The following is a 15,584-nucleotide window of genomic DNA, read 5'->3' on the forward strand; positions in this document are numbered from 1 at the left end:
TTGAACATTTCCTCTGTTTACCTTGTCCTGGTGTCACTGGACCTACACAGTGAGCCAACTTAGTTCATTAACTCATTGGAGGTCTGTGGCAGTGATTTTGAAGAGTCTCGGGCACTTGACAGTCATTTAGGCACAATTCAAAGGGTACATTTCTTTCTCATGGATAAATTCCAACTTTGAAGTTGGAAGTAGAGTGACTTTTGTGTGCAGTTCTGTTAAAACCTTCTTTAATGTTATCTGAAAGTCAAGCTGTGAGCTCTTAAGCTTGTTTTGTCCGTGTAAACCATATTTGATAATTCCTGTTCCTGCCCTCTTGTTTTCCAGAACAAATTTCTCTTTCTTCCAGAAATGTAGGTTAAGAGCAGTGATGATACAGTTGGTTTGTGTGACTGGAGAGATAATTCTGGATATTTGTTTCTTGCACTTTGTAGTTGAACTTGAGTTCCAGTAAAGGGTGAGGGAAAGTTTGCCATTATTTGGTTGAATATTTAAAGTGCCTCTCCAGCAAAATAGATCTTTCTGGGGGAAAAAAAAAAAGCATCATGTTACTTTGCCTACAGTAGATTCATCCACACTGTTACAAGAAAACTGCAGCTGATTTTATTGTGAACAAAGTATTGCTAGGCTGCTTTGAGAACTATTATTAGCAGGGTATCTTCTGTTTAATGAGTAACAAATGTCAAAAATTTTTGAAGAATAAGTTTTCAGTTATAATGTCAAATTTGAAGCATCTTCTAGTATTATATATATCATATATTCACATATATTTATATATTATATAAATATATTCATATATATATATGAAGATATCTTCTAGTATATCTTCTAATATTTGTTCATCTAAAACATTCCACAGTAAGGTACTTCTCTGTTTATAAGCCAAAATTTTAAGACGCATTAAGTCAAAAAAAACAACTTTAAAGATCAGAATATTTAATTTTGACCTCATTATTTTAACTTGTATGTTACAAAAAAAAATTTTTTTTTGTTCTTATGGCATTGTTTTAAAAAGTTAGAAGAAAAAAGGAACTAAGACTTTAGGAACATAAAATTTCACAAAACATTCAGCATTTCTGGTTTTCAGCCTGATCTGGGATAATTTTTGACAGTTCCTATGAATAAATACATTTGTGTGTGACACTGCATCAAAATTATTAAATTTGTGTATTCAGAAACAATTTAACATTTACTTAAGTAAATATTTACTTTAGAACGTGAGCAACTTCTCTAAGTTGATCCTGGTTTGGATGTGGCATTGGACCAGATGACCTTCAGTAGTCCCCTCCAGCCTATATTATTCTGTGATTATATGCTTCCATTTTATAAAAGTGGTTGTGCCATTCATATTGTTGAGTTCTAATCTGTTGTCACAGTGGTCTTGTGTAACATTTCAGAGTCACTAAGTATTAAATAGATTTTCTGAGGTTTGGAAATGAAACAATAATGAGGAATGATAGTTGGGAGCACAGCCACATTTAATAAAAGTCAATTAAAGTGATTAGATTGAAATGTGTCATCTACTGGCTAATGACAGAAGTATTTTTTCTTAAGGTGGTTTGCAATATTGTCTGAGTTATTCCAGCAGATTTCTCACTTTTCTCCTTTTGTTTGTTGGTGCATACTTTTGGAGCACTGTTTTGTTCCTTTCACTCTGCCTCACAGCCCATGTTCTGTATCTCTGTATCTCTGCAGTTCCGAACTGGCTCCCTGACTCTGGCTTCTTGTAGTGCTTCCACACCCTCCCTCTAAACCCTGTTGCTGATGGCTGCCAGGATGCTAATTCTAGGCCAGGATGCCTTCAAAGAGCTCATTACTAACCTGTCAGAACCTACTAATTTCTGTTCTACTCCAAAACTCCTTGATAACAGAAAGTTGCAGTCAGATGAACTCTCACTTCATTATAGATCTTATCTTTGCTCCTTAGCAAAGGTTGAACGCAATGTTTTCATCATTGGTATTTAAATTATTACTTAATGAAATTGCTAGACAGAGAGACTTAAAATCTTGTGAAACTCTTTTAAACTGTATTCAGAGTCAGGCTTTAATGTATCAAATCCTGTTGGCTCATGTTTGAAAGGATATTTTGAAATTACATTTGGAGACCTGATTTTAAAAGGTGCACTGCAATAGCTGTCTGAAAAGAGAAGTAAGAATTCAATGATTTGGTATTTGGAATTAGCACAGTAGTTGCATTCTGACTTTGTGTATGGAATATATTTCGTCTAATTTTATGATAAGCACAAAATTTCAAAACTGATTTCATCATATCTGAAAGTTTTATGCAGAAACCTCTCTGTTTCTGATATATAGTGCTCTTGTTTTGTGCTTTTGGGTTTTTTTTTCCTTTTTAACTTCATTGCAGGCAGCTACAGGACTTCCAGCTTTATTGATGTTGCTCATTCTCCTCTCCTTCTTTCAGAGACTTATCTGAAGAATACCCTTGGTAGTTGGCAGAGCCAAATTCCCACTTCAGAAGAAGCAGCAGCAACTCTTAAAATTCAAGCCGTCTGGAGAGGGACCTATGTTAGGAAAGTATTGAACAGCAGAAAACCAGGTGTGTCCTTTAAAAATGCCTTTTAAAAAATGTTTCATACTTCATCTTATTCAGATATTTACTGTAAAGATTTTGTTACTAATTAATGTCTAGTTAAAATGAACTGAAATACAATGTATATGTATATAACGCATGTTACAGTTGAATCACTGATCTCTTATACTAAGAGGGCTGGGTTCATATGTGCCAACTAATGACTTAGTTGGCACATATGGTACTAAAAAGTAGAGGAAAGACAACCCTCCCTAGATTTTTGTAGATATTAAACTAAAATTTTAAAGAGGGTAAGGTATTTATTGGAATAAACCAAAATTTGTGTTGTACTACTGAAAAATTTAAAATCAAACAGTTACTCATCAAATTTGGAGAGGATTAGTCATTTATATATGATGAAATAGCAATTGATATGTTATGGGACTGTTACACAGGAAGTTAGATAAGCACTTCCTTCTAGCCTCACAGTATATGAATATCTGAGGATTGTGACAAAGAAAACTGCTCAATTGTGAGATACACATTCCCTCTTTAGTAAGCCATCCCCATTCTGGATGCTGCTTGATTTACCATCATTGCTCGAGTTCTTTCACCTATATATTTAACCTGCAGCAGATGATCTCTTCAAGCTATCTTTTGTAAATTCATCTCCTCATTAGTAAATCTCATGCTGCCTCTCTCCAAACTATCACCTGTAGCCCAGTCTTGCTTGAGCTTTCCTTCTAAGTAGTCTAGTGCCCTCTATTTTTACTTACATAGAAATTTTTGTAAACTTCCAGTAGGAGTACTGATTCCTACAAATCCCAGAGGCCAGAAGCTATTATTTTGAAGTTTAGATTTTAGCTTTTTGTCATTTAAACACTATGTGAGCGTCACAAGTCTTTTCTTCCATTGTCTGTGACCGTCTTCTTCTGATTTCTTAATATTTTTATTACCTTAAATCCTTTAATTCTGATTTTATCTTCACACTGCTTTATTGTGTTGGGGTTTTTTTCAGTCAGTCTATTCTTTTCTCCCTTTTCCCCATTATATGTATATATTTTTTACTTGTTATTTCAGTAAAGGGTTATTACTCTACCCCCTTCTTTTTTTCTTTTCTGTTTTTTCTCCATCAGTTTCTGTCATGCAATAAAGAAGGATTCCTCCTAACTTCAGTCTTGAAAAGTTAAACAGTAGGTCTAAATTAGTTGTCCAGTCTTCATTTGTGTCGTGTGGATAGAAGTAGACAGCTTGAGATGACACATCATGTCATCTGAGAGGTATCAAACCTGGGTGGGATGGATTACCTGCTGGAGTTGCCCAATTCTTTTCTTTTTATCTACACAGACTGCCTAGGCACATACCTACTTCTTCATAGTATCTGCAAATGAAAGCTGCTGGGACGTGAACAGTATCTTCTCCAAGGACAGAGATCATGTCATATCACTACAACATGTTACAGTGAAAAAACTGTAAATCGGAGAAAATACTGGCCACATCATTTTTGCAGCTGTAAGAGTGCTGAAAAGTACAAAGGTGATGATGAATAACATTTCCTCTGTCAAAGGAGAAATTAGTTTTCAGCTCAGTGAGACTTCTGTAAAATTCCAAATAAAAACTAGTGATTCATAAGGCAATTTACTTGTAAGAGTGGCATTTTTCACAAGTATTTGGTAGGAGTATATTTAGAACAATACAAAAGTTAGATACTTTATTTTCTAACTTATTTTATTATTTACAGGTACTAAAGAAAACACTAATGTCAAAGAAACATTGCAAAACCTGTGGACTGCTATTGAGTTAAATTTTGAACAGTGTGCTGTAATGTTGTTAAGGTAATCATGAAATAAATCATTTTATTGCAAGCAATACCATAGAATTGCTATAAATTGCTGATTCACAAAATAAATATGGTGAGAGCATTACTAGTTTTAAAATTACAAAACTCTTGTTTTCAGTGGAAACATCCTGTGCTTTCTTCTGTGTGGCCTAAATGAGTAAACCTCTAGCAAATCTAATTGTTACAAGTATGTGTGTTACAGGCTTTTTTCCTACAGCTCGAGCTGAACTGTTACCTTTCTCCTGTATTTAATTTTTTAATATCATAAAGGTTGTTTCAGAAGTATAAATCTGATAGTGATTCCTTAGCTAAACAGCTAACCAGTTGATTTAAAGAAGTGTTTTGATTCACGCTATCTGTTAAGGAGTCCTAGTTGACATTAGGAAGGAGGTAGCTATACTGTGTAATTATACCACAGTTTATAACATCAGTAGATTTGTTTGTAGTACTTGCTTGATAGATGTGTTTCTAGGAAGATGCTTTCATTGGTATTTAATTACAACTTTTGAAAGATAGCAGGTCTGATTTCAACATTGTTAGGTCATTTGCAAGCATGACATGCTTGAGGAATCATGTATTTTCATTAAGTCCTTCAAAAAATCTCTCTGCAAGTGTTGCACAACTGATCTAGCAGTAGATTAGTTCTGCCAGGGGTGCGGAGTGAGAACTAGCAATAATTACTGGCTGTGGGTATAAATCCTTACTCATAATCAGCAATTTCAGGAACACTCATATGGGGTGTAATTTTATTTCACTTTTTAGTGTTTCTAATCTGTTTTCTAATCCAGTTTTCAGTCTACCTTCAGACTTCTAAAACTTATGGGTCTGATTCGTAGGCATTGCCCCTGGGGATACATTTCAGTGTTAAAACTATACTAATGTGATTTTCATATTTTAACTGCCAACAAACTTACATTTGATATAACAAGCTAGTACCATGGCCAATAAAGTCACATGCAGGAGTTTCAGAAGCTCACTATTAGGGGAAGTTTTCCCATTTTCTGACCGCAGGCTTTCTGGATGCCGGAAGCAATATTATTTTACAGCACAGATACCAGTTTAAAATGTCCTAAAACCTCAGTTTGTGCTAGGGTTACCACCTGTTTCTCATTATGCATCCCATGTAAGCTCATCATGTTTTTCCCACTATCATTTTCAATGAATTAAAGATCTGAGGTGTTTGGGGGGCTTTTTCCGCCTTTGTGCTCTTTATCAGTAATGTAAGGAACCGTTGCCAGGCTTCATGTCTAAAATTTCAAACTGTTCTGCTTTAAATGACTTCTGGCAGTACTTGCATCTACTATGTGACTCACCTTAATTAAATATCAAGGTCAGCTATTACCACTGCTAAAAACATGAATGTGGAGATTGTTTCTGTAATTCCAATAACTATATAGGTATAAATGAACATCAAAGTAGCATTGTCCAAATCTAGAACAATTGCAATAGAACAATTTGAATATGTTCATAGTTGACACAAAAGACAGCTATCACCAAAAATGGATGTTGTGAGATTTCTTTAAGCTCTTTTAAATAAACCATATAAACCAAACTTTGAATCAGAGCAATTTAAAGATAGCACAAAACACATATTTAGTAAACAATACTGTTTAGTGCAGAAATCAGGTAGTTAAAGAATAATGCAAGACAGAAGGAACGGCAGGGAAAAGGATATGCTTTCCTTCACCTCTGTGTAGGAATATTTTCACTCAATCTCCAGAGAAAATCACTGGAAAGAGCCAAAAGATGGAGTGAGACCTGTAAACCATCTTCTATCCTTCACCCAAGAACCTGTTCATATGCCAGTAAATGCTGTAGCTGGTCTTCACATTGCTTTGTCCAGAGAAACATTATTTTTTGATACTGTATGTGCTAAATAAAAATTCATGGTGTCAGGTGCCAGTGAGGGTAGCTCTAACTTTGCAGAACATCGTAACACCTCTGAGCTTATTTGCCTTACAAATAACTTCTGAATTTACAGTCTTAGGTTCGTTCCTGTGAGAAAGGAGTGTCTTTTATTCCATTTTAAATTTATTTCGGTTTGGTTTTATTCCTTTCTTGTTCAAAACAATTTTAAAATTAAATAAAGGGGTTTTTGATCTCCTAATGATGCCACAGCTTTAAGATGACAGCTTAATATACGTAAATGGAGGTTCTAACTGATATTTATTAAATAATTTAAAAAAGAAGGAAAGTAAAGTTTCCTAGGAGCCATAATATTTTGGGCTATTCAATATAGTTGTACTTATGGTTAAACTGGCTGATAGAAATATTTGTAAGTATTGGCCATTATGAGCCATTAGATATTAAAGTGCCGATTCCTACCTGAGTTGTTATTTTTTGCGAGTGAACAGCTACTAGAGGAATTTTAGTAACACATTTTATATTATTTTACATTCATGCATGAAGCAGTGTTCTTCATGCTTAGCATAAATTAAAGTCAAAATATATATTCCCTCCAGCTTAGATTCAAATATTTATATTGATTTATGCTTTCCAGAGAAATGTTTAAAAGAAACTGTAAGTCAATCGAAAAGTTTCCGTGTTATGAAGATGAATGGTGTAAGATGTCTTTTGCTGACTATAATGGATCATACACCGATCAGCCACCAAATACATGGTTTATGCTTTTTAGGTGAGTTTCATACAGCCCTATAGAACTATTACAAGGAAGTAGTAGAGATACACTGTGGTTTTTCACTAACCTGCTTCCAAAATGTAATTTTACAGAAGTCCGTTTCAAATACATGCTTTTACTTTGTGTTACACTACACAAGTGATTTTATTTGTGAAGTAATTACAATTTTTTTTTTTTAGAGAAATATTTTTTGTTCCAGAAGACATGCTTATAGTGCCGAAGGTGTATACCACTATCCCTTCCTTTAGACTTCATGTTGTTGATAATGACACACTGGAGGAAATGCCCCATGTCTTTTTCAAAGTGGCACCTTGTGTTTATCCCAAAAACAAGGTAAATACAAAGTGTCGTTGTGAAAAGTATAATTTTAAAAATAATAACAATTAACCAAATTCTGAGGACATTTTTAGCTATATCATAATGTTCTACTTAGAAGTGGCCCTTATTTTTTATCAAGTTTGAACAGAGAGTGTCACTGATCTGCATCTGTGCTAAACCTTTTACAGTGAAGGAATAGCCTTAATTTTCTTCAATGTTTTTTACTAATGCTAAATGGAGGAACATCATCCAACTTCCCTGTGCTGTTGGCAATATAGATGTGCTCCCCCTCAAAACCTGTATGTTACCTCAGAAGCATTAGTGTAGTTTGCTTTTAAAAGCATAACTGTATTTTTAAAGTGTCATCACAGCTTCCTGTCCTCCTGCCTTTTTATGTTTAGACTAAAGAAGATAGTTTGCTGAGTCTTTCCTTGCAAGTTACGTATTCTGCACTCTTGATTACTCCCTCCTCTGGACTCTTTCCAATTGCTGTTGTTTTTTTTCTTGTTTATTATGCCCAACACTGAGCACACTAAACTTTGCCTCAAGGATATTAACTTGTGGCCATACAAATGAGTAAGGAATGACAAGCTTACATGTTTTGGGGCTTTACTTATGCTATTATGTCCAACTGTGATGCTTGTATTATTGTACAACACCATTGTTGAGTCATGTAATGCTAGGTGCTTTCCTGAAGAACTGAATCCTGTAGTTTGTTATTCTTGACTAAATAGAGTGTATTTCACCAGTGATTTTAATGCTGTTTTTTTTCAGATCATTTCACTAGTTTAAAATAATCTCAAATTCTTATTTTCCCTTATCTAAAGTTACAATCCTCCATAGTTAGTGGTATCAACTAATTAAACATGTATGTTCTCCATTTCACCATCCACATTATTAATACAAATGTTGGATGGAATCAGGTTAGATCTTTGAAATCTCAGTGACTGCATCCTGCTCTTTGAAAAGGAGCCTTGGATATGTACTTTCTGGATGTGATTTCCAACAGGCACCCTAGTTTCTTCATTATGACATCATTTCCATAGGCTTGCATGAATGATCAAAGAGATCAGGTGTCTCCTCCTTTCGTATAGTGTGCTTTCCTACAGAAGGAAGCTCGATTGGTTTGATAGAACTTGCTTTTTCAGACTTTTTGCTATGTTGAGGGGGTTGCAAGGAGTTTTGTTAGTTACTTCATTATATTTTCAGCCATTGGAGCTATGCTGTTAATTTTCTAGACAACTTTGTCCATCTAAAAAAATGCAGCACTGCAGTTCTGTACTCTTCCAGAGCCTTATCTGTCCTCCATCAGATATCAAACATAATTTAACATAATTAAATTTAAGAGATTTGTGATTCATTTAATCTGTTAATTAAATATCCTTCAGACAGTTCAGAAGTTCATGAGACTAACTAATCCAAACCCTTGTTTTATCTGTATAATCATTTACTACTTCTCTTCCTATTCTGGCCTACCTCTGACTTCTGTAATATTACCACTAATATTAACTATTCTAGCCACGTCTTCGCAGTTTGATCTTTTAGCGAAGACATGTTCACATTTTAGCCTTCTCAGTCTCATCTGTCAGTAACAAAGAATTGATGTCATTTACAGTCTAACACTGTAGGAGCAGTTTTCTTGTCTTTCTTTTGTCACTTCCAATTTCATCAGAAATTTCTTTTTTTTCCACTAGAATGAACTTGCCTTATCTAGTGTTTATAGGGAATATTAGCTGAATGTGTCTGCTACTGCTGGGGGAATAGACTTAAATAAGAAGGGTTGCTCTCAAAACTAATTTGGGATCCTTAGAGGTGGGGTGTAGATTCCACCAGACAGGAAAATTCAACATTCGACAGTGGCAAGTGGCAGGATGCTTAAAGAAATTTCAGTGGTGAACATTACTTACTGCTTTTAAAGAAAGTGATGGGTTGTGGAAAGAGCAATCACAACCAGATTTACTTCAGATTTCATAATCAGAATCTGTCCTGCTTAGCAGGGTAGAACTGTCTAGTTCTGCTTTGCAAGACAGGTTTTCAATTTCACTGATTTTACTAATTCTTTCTCAGACCTCCTCCCATTAACACATGTCTTTCTTGGCTAAAGATGGCAAAACTATATGCAATATTCCAGATAAGACCTTACCAACTCTTCGTGCAGTGCAGTGGTTTTAGTATTGGAAATGTTATTTTGTTACGCATTACCCCACCTGGTACATTCCATTTTTTTTTCCTCAATACTGCTGATAGGTTCAGTCATTCTGTCATTAACTAATGATAATGGCCCCTTTTATTTTATTCCTATCTTTCCTTATTGAGGAAGACCCCTCTTAAAGCAGATGTTATTATTCTTTAAACTTAAATTTACGTTTTATAATATTAAATGTGGTTAATATCAGTAAAAAAGTGATTTTAGTTTAAGAGTATTAAAACAGAATTGTGCAGGTATGCTGTATTTTTTTAACTCTTCTAATTACATTTCTTAACCACTGCTACTGAGTTTCTCATTAAGAACATAACCGTATACTGTACAATTTAGCTTGGTTTTCCTAGTTGTAAATATTTCAGTGTTTCAGTGAACCTGCAAAAGCTGTTGAGAGCTCTATTGATGTTTTGACATGACGCTATGAAATTATAATGAAAGAAAAATACAGTGGTATTATTTTACCTGTTTTTTTAACAGTATTTTGTGAAAATAGTCAACAATACAGTACATCAAGCAAGAAATTATGCAGTATGCTTGAATTCCTAAACGTCAGTATTATTACAGAATAGTTAGTTGTTCTGCTTCAAAACTGTGTATCAGCTATTTACAACAGAGCTAAAAGGAAATCCTATCAACAGATACCGTTATTCTGCTGCAGAGATGCTCCTGGAACACATTATAAGTTCATTTCAGAATGACTGACAATAAGGATAAAATTTGCACACTAGCAATAATGTCTACCTTCTTTCTGCAGACATTATGATCTAGACAGGAACTATTTGCTTTGCATTATTTGGAAATTTTTGGCATTAATTTTTTCTTCTTCCGTGGTAATTTTTTTTACTGCTGATACAGTTGTTTGATTCTGGTTTTGTGCTTTGAGTCGTTTGTTTGGGTTTTTTGGGGGAGGTTGGGGATTTTGGGGGGGGTGTTGGGTTTTGTTTGGTGTTTTCTTTGTTATGTTGATTTTATTTTTTTTAATTCTATTTTCTTTGTTATTCGTATATATATGCTTTTTGAACAGATTGTAGAAAGGATAGAGATAAGTATTTCTCAAGCTTCAGCTGGCTAACAGGATAAGAATTTAAGAAATCATTAACAACGTATTTAGTCTAGAAACTATAAGTCAAATTCTGGGCACTGATCAGGATGCTGATCAGTTATTTCTCTTGATTAGTCGTAGAAGGACATATGGAAATAATTTTTACTAGAAAGTTACTGTAAGTGGCACATTAGATAACAACCCTTTCTGATTCTAGATACTGAATTGTAACAAGTTTACTTGTTACCTACAATTGGTAACAAGTTTACCAATTGTAACAACTTTATCTTCATTAAGGTTAGGTAATGAAACCTTTCACAGGTTTTTGAGAAAGAGACTTTAATCTGATGGTGTTCTCTAGGTCTGTTTCCTAACTTAACAGTAGTGACTGATGATTACTCAGTGTTCCTAACACCTGCAAAATTCAGTTACTGTGCTTATTCCTTACAGTATTCAGAAAGTGCCCACTCAAACATTTTTTTTATCTTCAAATTTTTCTGCATATTATTTGTAGTGAGCATTAATATTGCATAATGTTATCTTTATAAACAGGTATACAACATAAAGTACTTTGCTCTGCTGTCAGAAATTATTTTAATATCTGCCTTGATTCCTTTCAATTTTTGTGTGTACTTGTTATGAACGGGGGGGACTTAACTGTATGCTTAACTAACTTATTTAAATAAGTGAGTTCTTCTGACTCATAACTGAATGGTTACCATTACCTTGTAATGAGTAAAGGGTGTGAAGTGCCTTGCAGTTACAACTGCACAAATTGGAATCTTGAATAATTTCTTTTACTTTCATTCTAAATTTTCAGTAGTACTGAAGCCACAGCCCTGCATTATTGCATACTCCTGAAATCACAACCATAGAATCATAGACTAGTTATTATAAATTTTTTTCAGCAAAGCTTTTTTACTGGTAAGTACTGATTTCCTTTAACTGAAATTTCAAACACTGCCAAGAGAGAAAACCTGTCAAAGAATTTTCATCTGGACTATTTCTTGGGTGGAATATGAAATTTTCTGTTTCAAATAGCATGTTAGTATGGCTAACTTAGAGAACTTGAGGAAGGGACTTAATCTGGAGTTCCCCTGTTATAGTGCAACTGATATTGCACTCACCATATCCCTTTTTCATGCCCCTGCCTTTCAAGTAATGAAATACATTGCCTCTTCTTTTTTTCAAATACAAAATAAAATCAAATATAATTGTATTCTTGTTCCCCATATTCCTCTTATTGGGATTCATAAAGAGCAGACAAATCTGCATCAGGGTTATTAATTGTGCTTCATTTTTAATTAACTATTTAATTTTTTAAATAATACAGATTTTTTTTCTTAAATCAACATTTTCATAAAAATGGGATTAATATCCTGATATTTAATGCTATACTTACTATCCTTTCAGAAAGGATACACATTTATGGCTGAAGCATGGACTGGTGACCTACCTGTGGCAGCTGGAAGATGGAGGCTCCGCCTCATTGGTTCTCACACTCCGCTCCCATTTCTCTCTCGTGATGCTGTAAATAATATCTATTCTATTAAAGAAATTAAAGAGTATTACATACCCAATGACAAGCACTTAATGTTCAGGTAAATACTGAGAGAAGAATGATTAAATTCTGCTTTTTATATGGACCATGCCTGTCAGAAAAGTATGTTCTCTTTCTTAGAAGGGGAGGATTGTAAGGCAAATATCAGAATTTTGGGGGCCATCAATGTGCAATATGAAATTTAATATTTCTTATTTTCTGAAATATTGCCACTGCCTAATGAAGAACAGGTATGAAGTACACAGGCTGTAACTTTAAAATCATAATAACAGTATTTTGCATTTTTCTAAGTTCAATCTTGAGATCTTATCCATATGTCAATTACTGAAACTCCATAGTACTCTCGGGGATTAAATGTATTAAAATCAAGATTTTGCAGGTGTGGAGGAGACATGGAGTTTGATTTATTATTTTATTTTTTTTTCAGTGTTCAGATAAAGCTTTAAATAATACAGAAATAAACCACTTTCTTTTCTGATATATTAGACCAATTTCCATCTTGCGATGTTGGTGGAAAAATTTATATAGATTTTATTTTAGCATGCTAATTCTTTTAGGAGAATGTATTTAATAGAAATGTGATGATTTAATTTTTATTAGTCTTTTTTAGTTTATTGAGTTTATTAAAATCTTAAAATCAGTTTCTTATGGCTGAGCTTGAGTTCAGAACTGACTCTGACGAAATCAATTTACTTACTTTTACATAAAAGACTACACACTGCAGTAAAACAGGCCCTGTGCTTAAAGCTGATTACACATATATATTTTGAAGTTTAATTCTAGAATATTTTCCTTTGACTCCTGACAATTTGTACTAATATTTCTAATTAATGGATTATTTGAAATAGTTCCCTAATCTGGCTAACCATGTTTTTCAACAAACAGTAATACCACAGGAGGGAAAATATATATGTGGTTATTAGGTAAGGCAGTGAAAAAAGAAATGGCAAGACCATACTATTTTTTTTGTAGCAGCACTTAGTTTTATCATAAATTCACTTCACTCAACTTAACTACAGGAAGTTTAGCCCACCAGATTGTGGGAAAACAATTGACCACAAACTCAATTTTAAGTCTTACTTCCAGGTCAGCACAACATTTAGGCACTTTCCTAAGAAAGAATGTTCTGGCATAGTTGGATAGTTGGTTATATTGCTATAATTTTTTTCTTCCTCTTCAGGTATTCAGTAAAAGCCACAGCATCACATATTGCTACAGTGCAGGTACAAACCTCTAAATCAGATGTGTTCATTAAACTACAAGTCCTAGATAATGAAGAGGAAATTTTGAGTGTCACGGGAAAGGGACAGGCAGTCATCCCTGCTTTTAATTTTTTGAGTAATGAAATGCTTGTGAGTTCTCAATGTAAGTATTGTATTCTGTATTTGATAATTTTATTAACTGAGGGGTATGCGCTGTTACAGTATCTTTAGATAATCATAGAAAATACTTTTTTTTCTGCTTTTTCCATGAATCCTTAATTGCTTTGTGATTGAGTGAAATCGGATTAATTTTTAAGCAATGAACAGGAGTCCTTCGTCCTCAGCAATGAGGAAAGGTGCTGAAAGGACTGACTGAAATAAGGTGTCCAGCCTTGTTTTCTTCCTCTGTCTTTTGATCGTCTTTTATAACTGACTAAAGACTTTGTGGATAATTGAAGTAGCTTCTCAGTTTTTTGCATTTTTATGCGTATGCTTGTCTTGTCCTTGAGAATTGAAGTAAGTTTCATTTTTCAAGAGCTTGCCTTTGTTTGATCTTAAGGTTCAAAAATTTTTGGCTCTTAGGAAACAGATGCCCTTACCGTGGAACATGGTAGGTAATTCACAGGTTTAAAGCCTTACGGTTTAAATGCACTGTCCTGAGCACCACTCCTTTTAGCAGCAGCACACGTTTTATTTGCTTGTCATCCAGCATATGAGGCCCAGAGTACAAGGAAAAAATACACTTAATAAATTGTATAATAATTATCCCTAAGAAAAACTCTGCTGTTTTGACTGTAGCTCCGCTGTGGTTTCACGATATTCATACAAGACACTGAAGGAAGAGCTACTTTCCCTAGACTTGCAAAGTTGGCATAAGGGGCGTAAATGCCCATTTTGCTATTATACTATTGTCAGTTCTTTGTGATAGTAACTGAAATACTGAGAAAAAGTTATGGGAACACTTGAGTTAAGATTTCTTTTGAGACAAATTTATTTGAAAGTTACAGCAAATAATCATTTTTGGCTGAACATTTGGATCTGAGAAGTTTATTTGCTCAAAGTTTTTCTTGTTTCTTTGTTTTTTAATTGCTATTTATTACACTGCAGTCTTGTCAGCTCAGCTCTTGTTAAAGGTGAGAACCAGTGTGTGTTCAAAGGTCACCTTTCATAAGTATGCTAAAATTCATGTGTTTTCTCAATGTACTTTGAAACTTGTGATTGTAGCTAAGAAAAATCAAGCCTAGCACCAATTAAAACTGACTCTCTGTAGTTCAGCAAGTTAACAGTCTGAATCTACTTTACATCCAAGCCTCACAGCATGTAAATACTGGGATAAGGGGCAAGGAGGTAAAGAAAATTAAGTCAAACTCTTTTCAGTGGAATCCAGTGACATGACAAGAGGAAATGGGCAAAACCTGAATAATAGAAAATAAATTTAAGGATGAGAAAAGCTGATTTGGAGGGTGGAGGTTGCTTGGTTTGTGGTTTTGTTAGGGTTTTTATTTTTACTCTCAGGGAACAGTTTGCCCAGAGAGGTTTTGGAGTCTTCATCTTTGGAGATAATCAAAACCCATCTTGATATGGCCATGAGCAACCTGCCCTATATGACCCTGCATTTTAGCAATGGCATTGAACTAAATTATCTCCAGAGGTGTCTTCCAGCCTTGCTCAGCCTCCTGTGACCCTGTGGTATCAATTAGTAGAGAAGGCTGAAGTTTGGGGTTTTTATTTCATGATACACAAATAATCTAGTTTCCTTGGATAATCTATCCAACTAAGGAGGTATGTTTACAACTGGACTTCATGGAGAGAGCCTTCAGCTTGAGACTGTAGCAATACTCTGCCATCATCCCCCTCTGATGTAGTGAGGTAACTTCTTGCGCACGCCAGACGGCAGAGTTAGGTTATCCGGACATCCTCTTTCATGCTTCACTTCAGGCTTTCAGAAGTTAGTTCTAATGAACTCGGTACTCAGGAGCTACCATCAGACAATATAAGCTGTTAGCTGCTGGCATTTTTGTTGTTTGATAAAGTTGGGGCTAAAGCAAAAGCCTTAACTTTTGCTGCTTTTTAAAGAAGCTAAAACAAAACAGGAATGAAAATTTTGTCATATGAAAGTACTCTTGGGCAGTTGATTGCACTGGATTTTGAAGTGCTGTTTAATTTTACTATTCAGGAACAATAAATACAGCTGAATGAGGTACATAATTCTTAGGCACATTTTCAATAAATGTCCCTGTGGTATTTGAGTAA

General features: G+C 34.4%; 1 protein-coding gene across 3 annotated transcripts in view; it reads left to right on the forward strand.

Moving 5' to 3' along the window:
* ADGB (androglobin) overlaps positions 1 to 15,584 on the forward strand; it is a 112,879-nt gene that overhangs the window by 68,714 nt on the left and 28,581 nt on the right. For all 3 annotated transcript variants that reach the window (XM_062641949.1, XM_062641948.1, XM_062641950.1), the window contains exons 22-27: positions 2,420 to 2,554; positions 4,269 to 4,362; positions 6,868 to 7,002; positions 7,185 to 7,338; positions 11,982 to 12,169; positions 13,310 to 13,494. In XM_062641949.1, the coding sequence (XP_062497933.1) occupies positions 2,420 to 2,554; positions 4,269 to 4,362; positions 6,868 to 7,002; positions 7,185 to 7,338; positions 11,982 to 12,169; positions 13,310 to 13,494 (891 nt within the window). The remainder of the gene's footprint in view (positions 1 to 2,419; positions 2,555 to 4,268; positions 4,363 to 6,867; positions 7,003 to 7,184; positions 7,339 to 11,981; positions 12,170 to 13,309; positions 13,495 to 15,584) is intronic.

This window comes from Pezoporus occidentalis, unplaced genomic scaffold, assembly GCF_034315485.1.
Source record: "Pezoporus occidentalis ecotype Australia unplaced genomic scaffold, CSIRO_AGI_Poc_V1 ctg7, whole genome shotgun sequence".
Taxonomy (NCBI): Eukaryota; Metazoa; Chordata; class Aves; order Psittaciformes; family Psittacidae; genus Pezoporus; species Pezoporus occidentalis.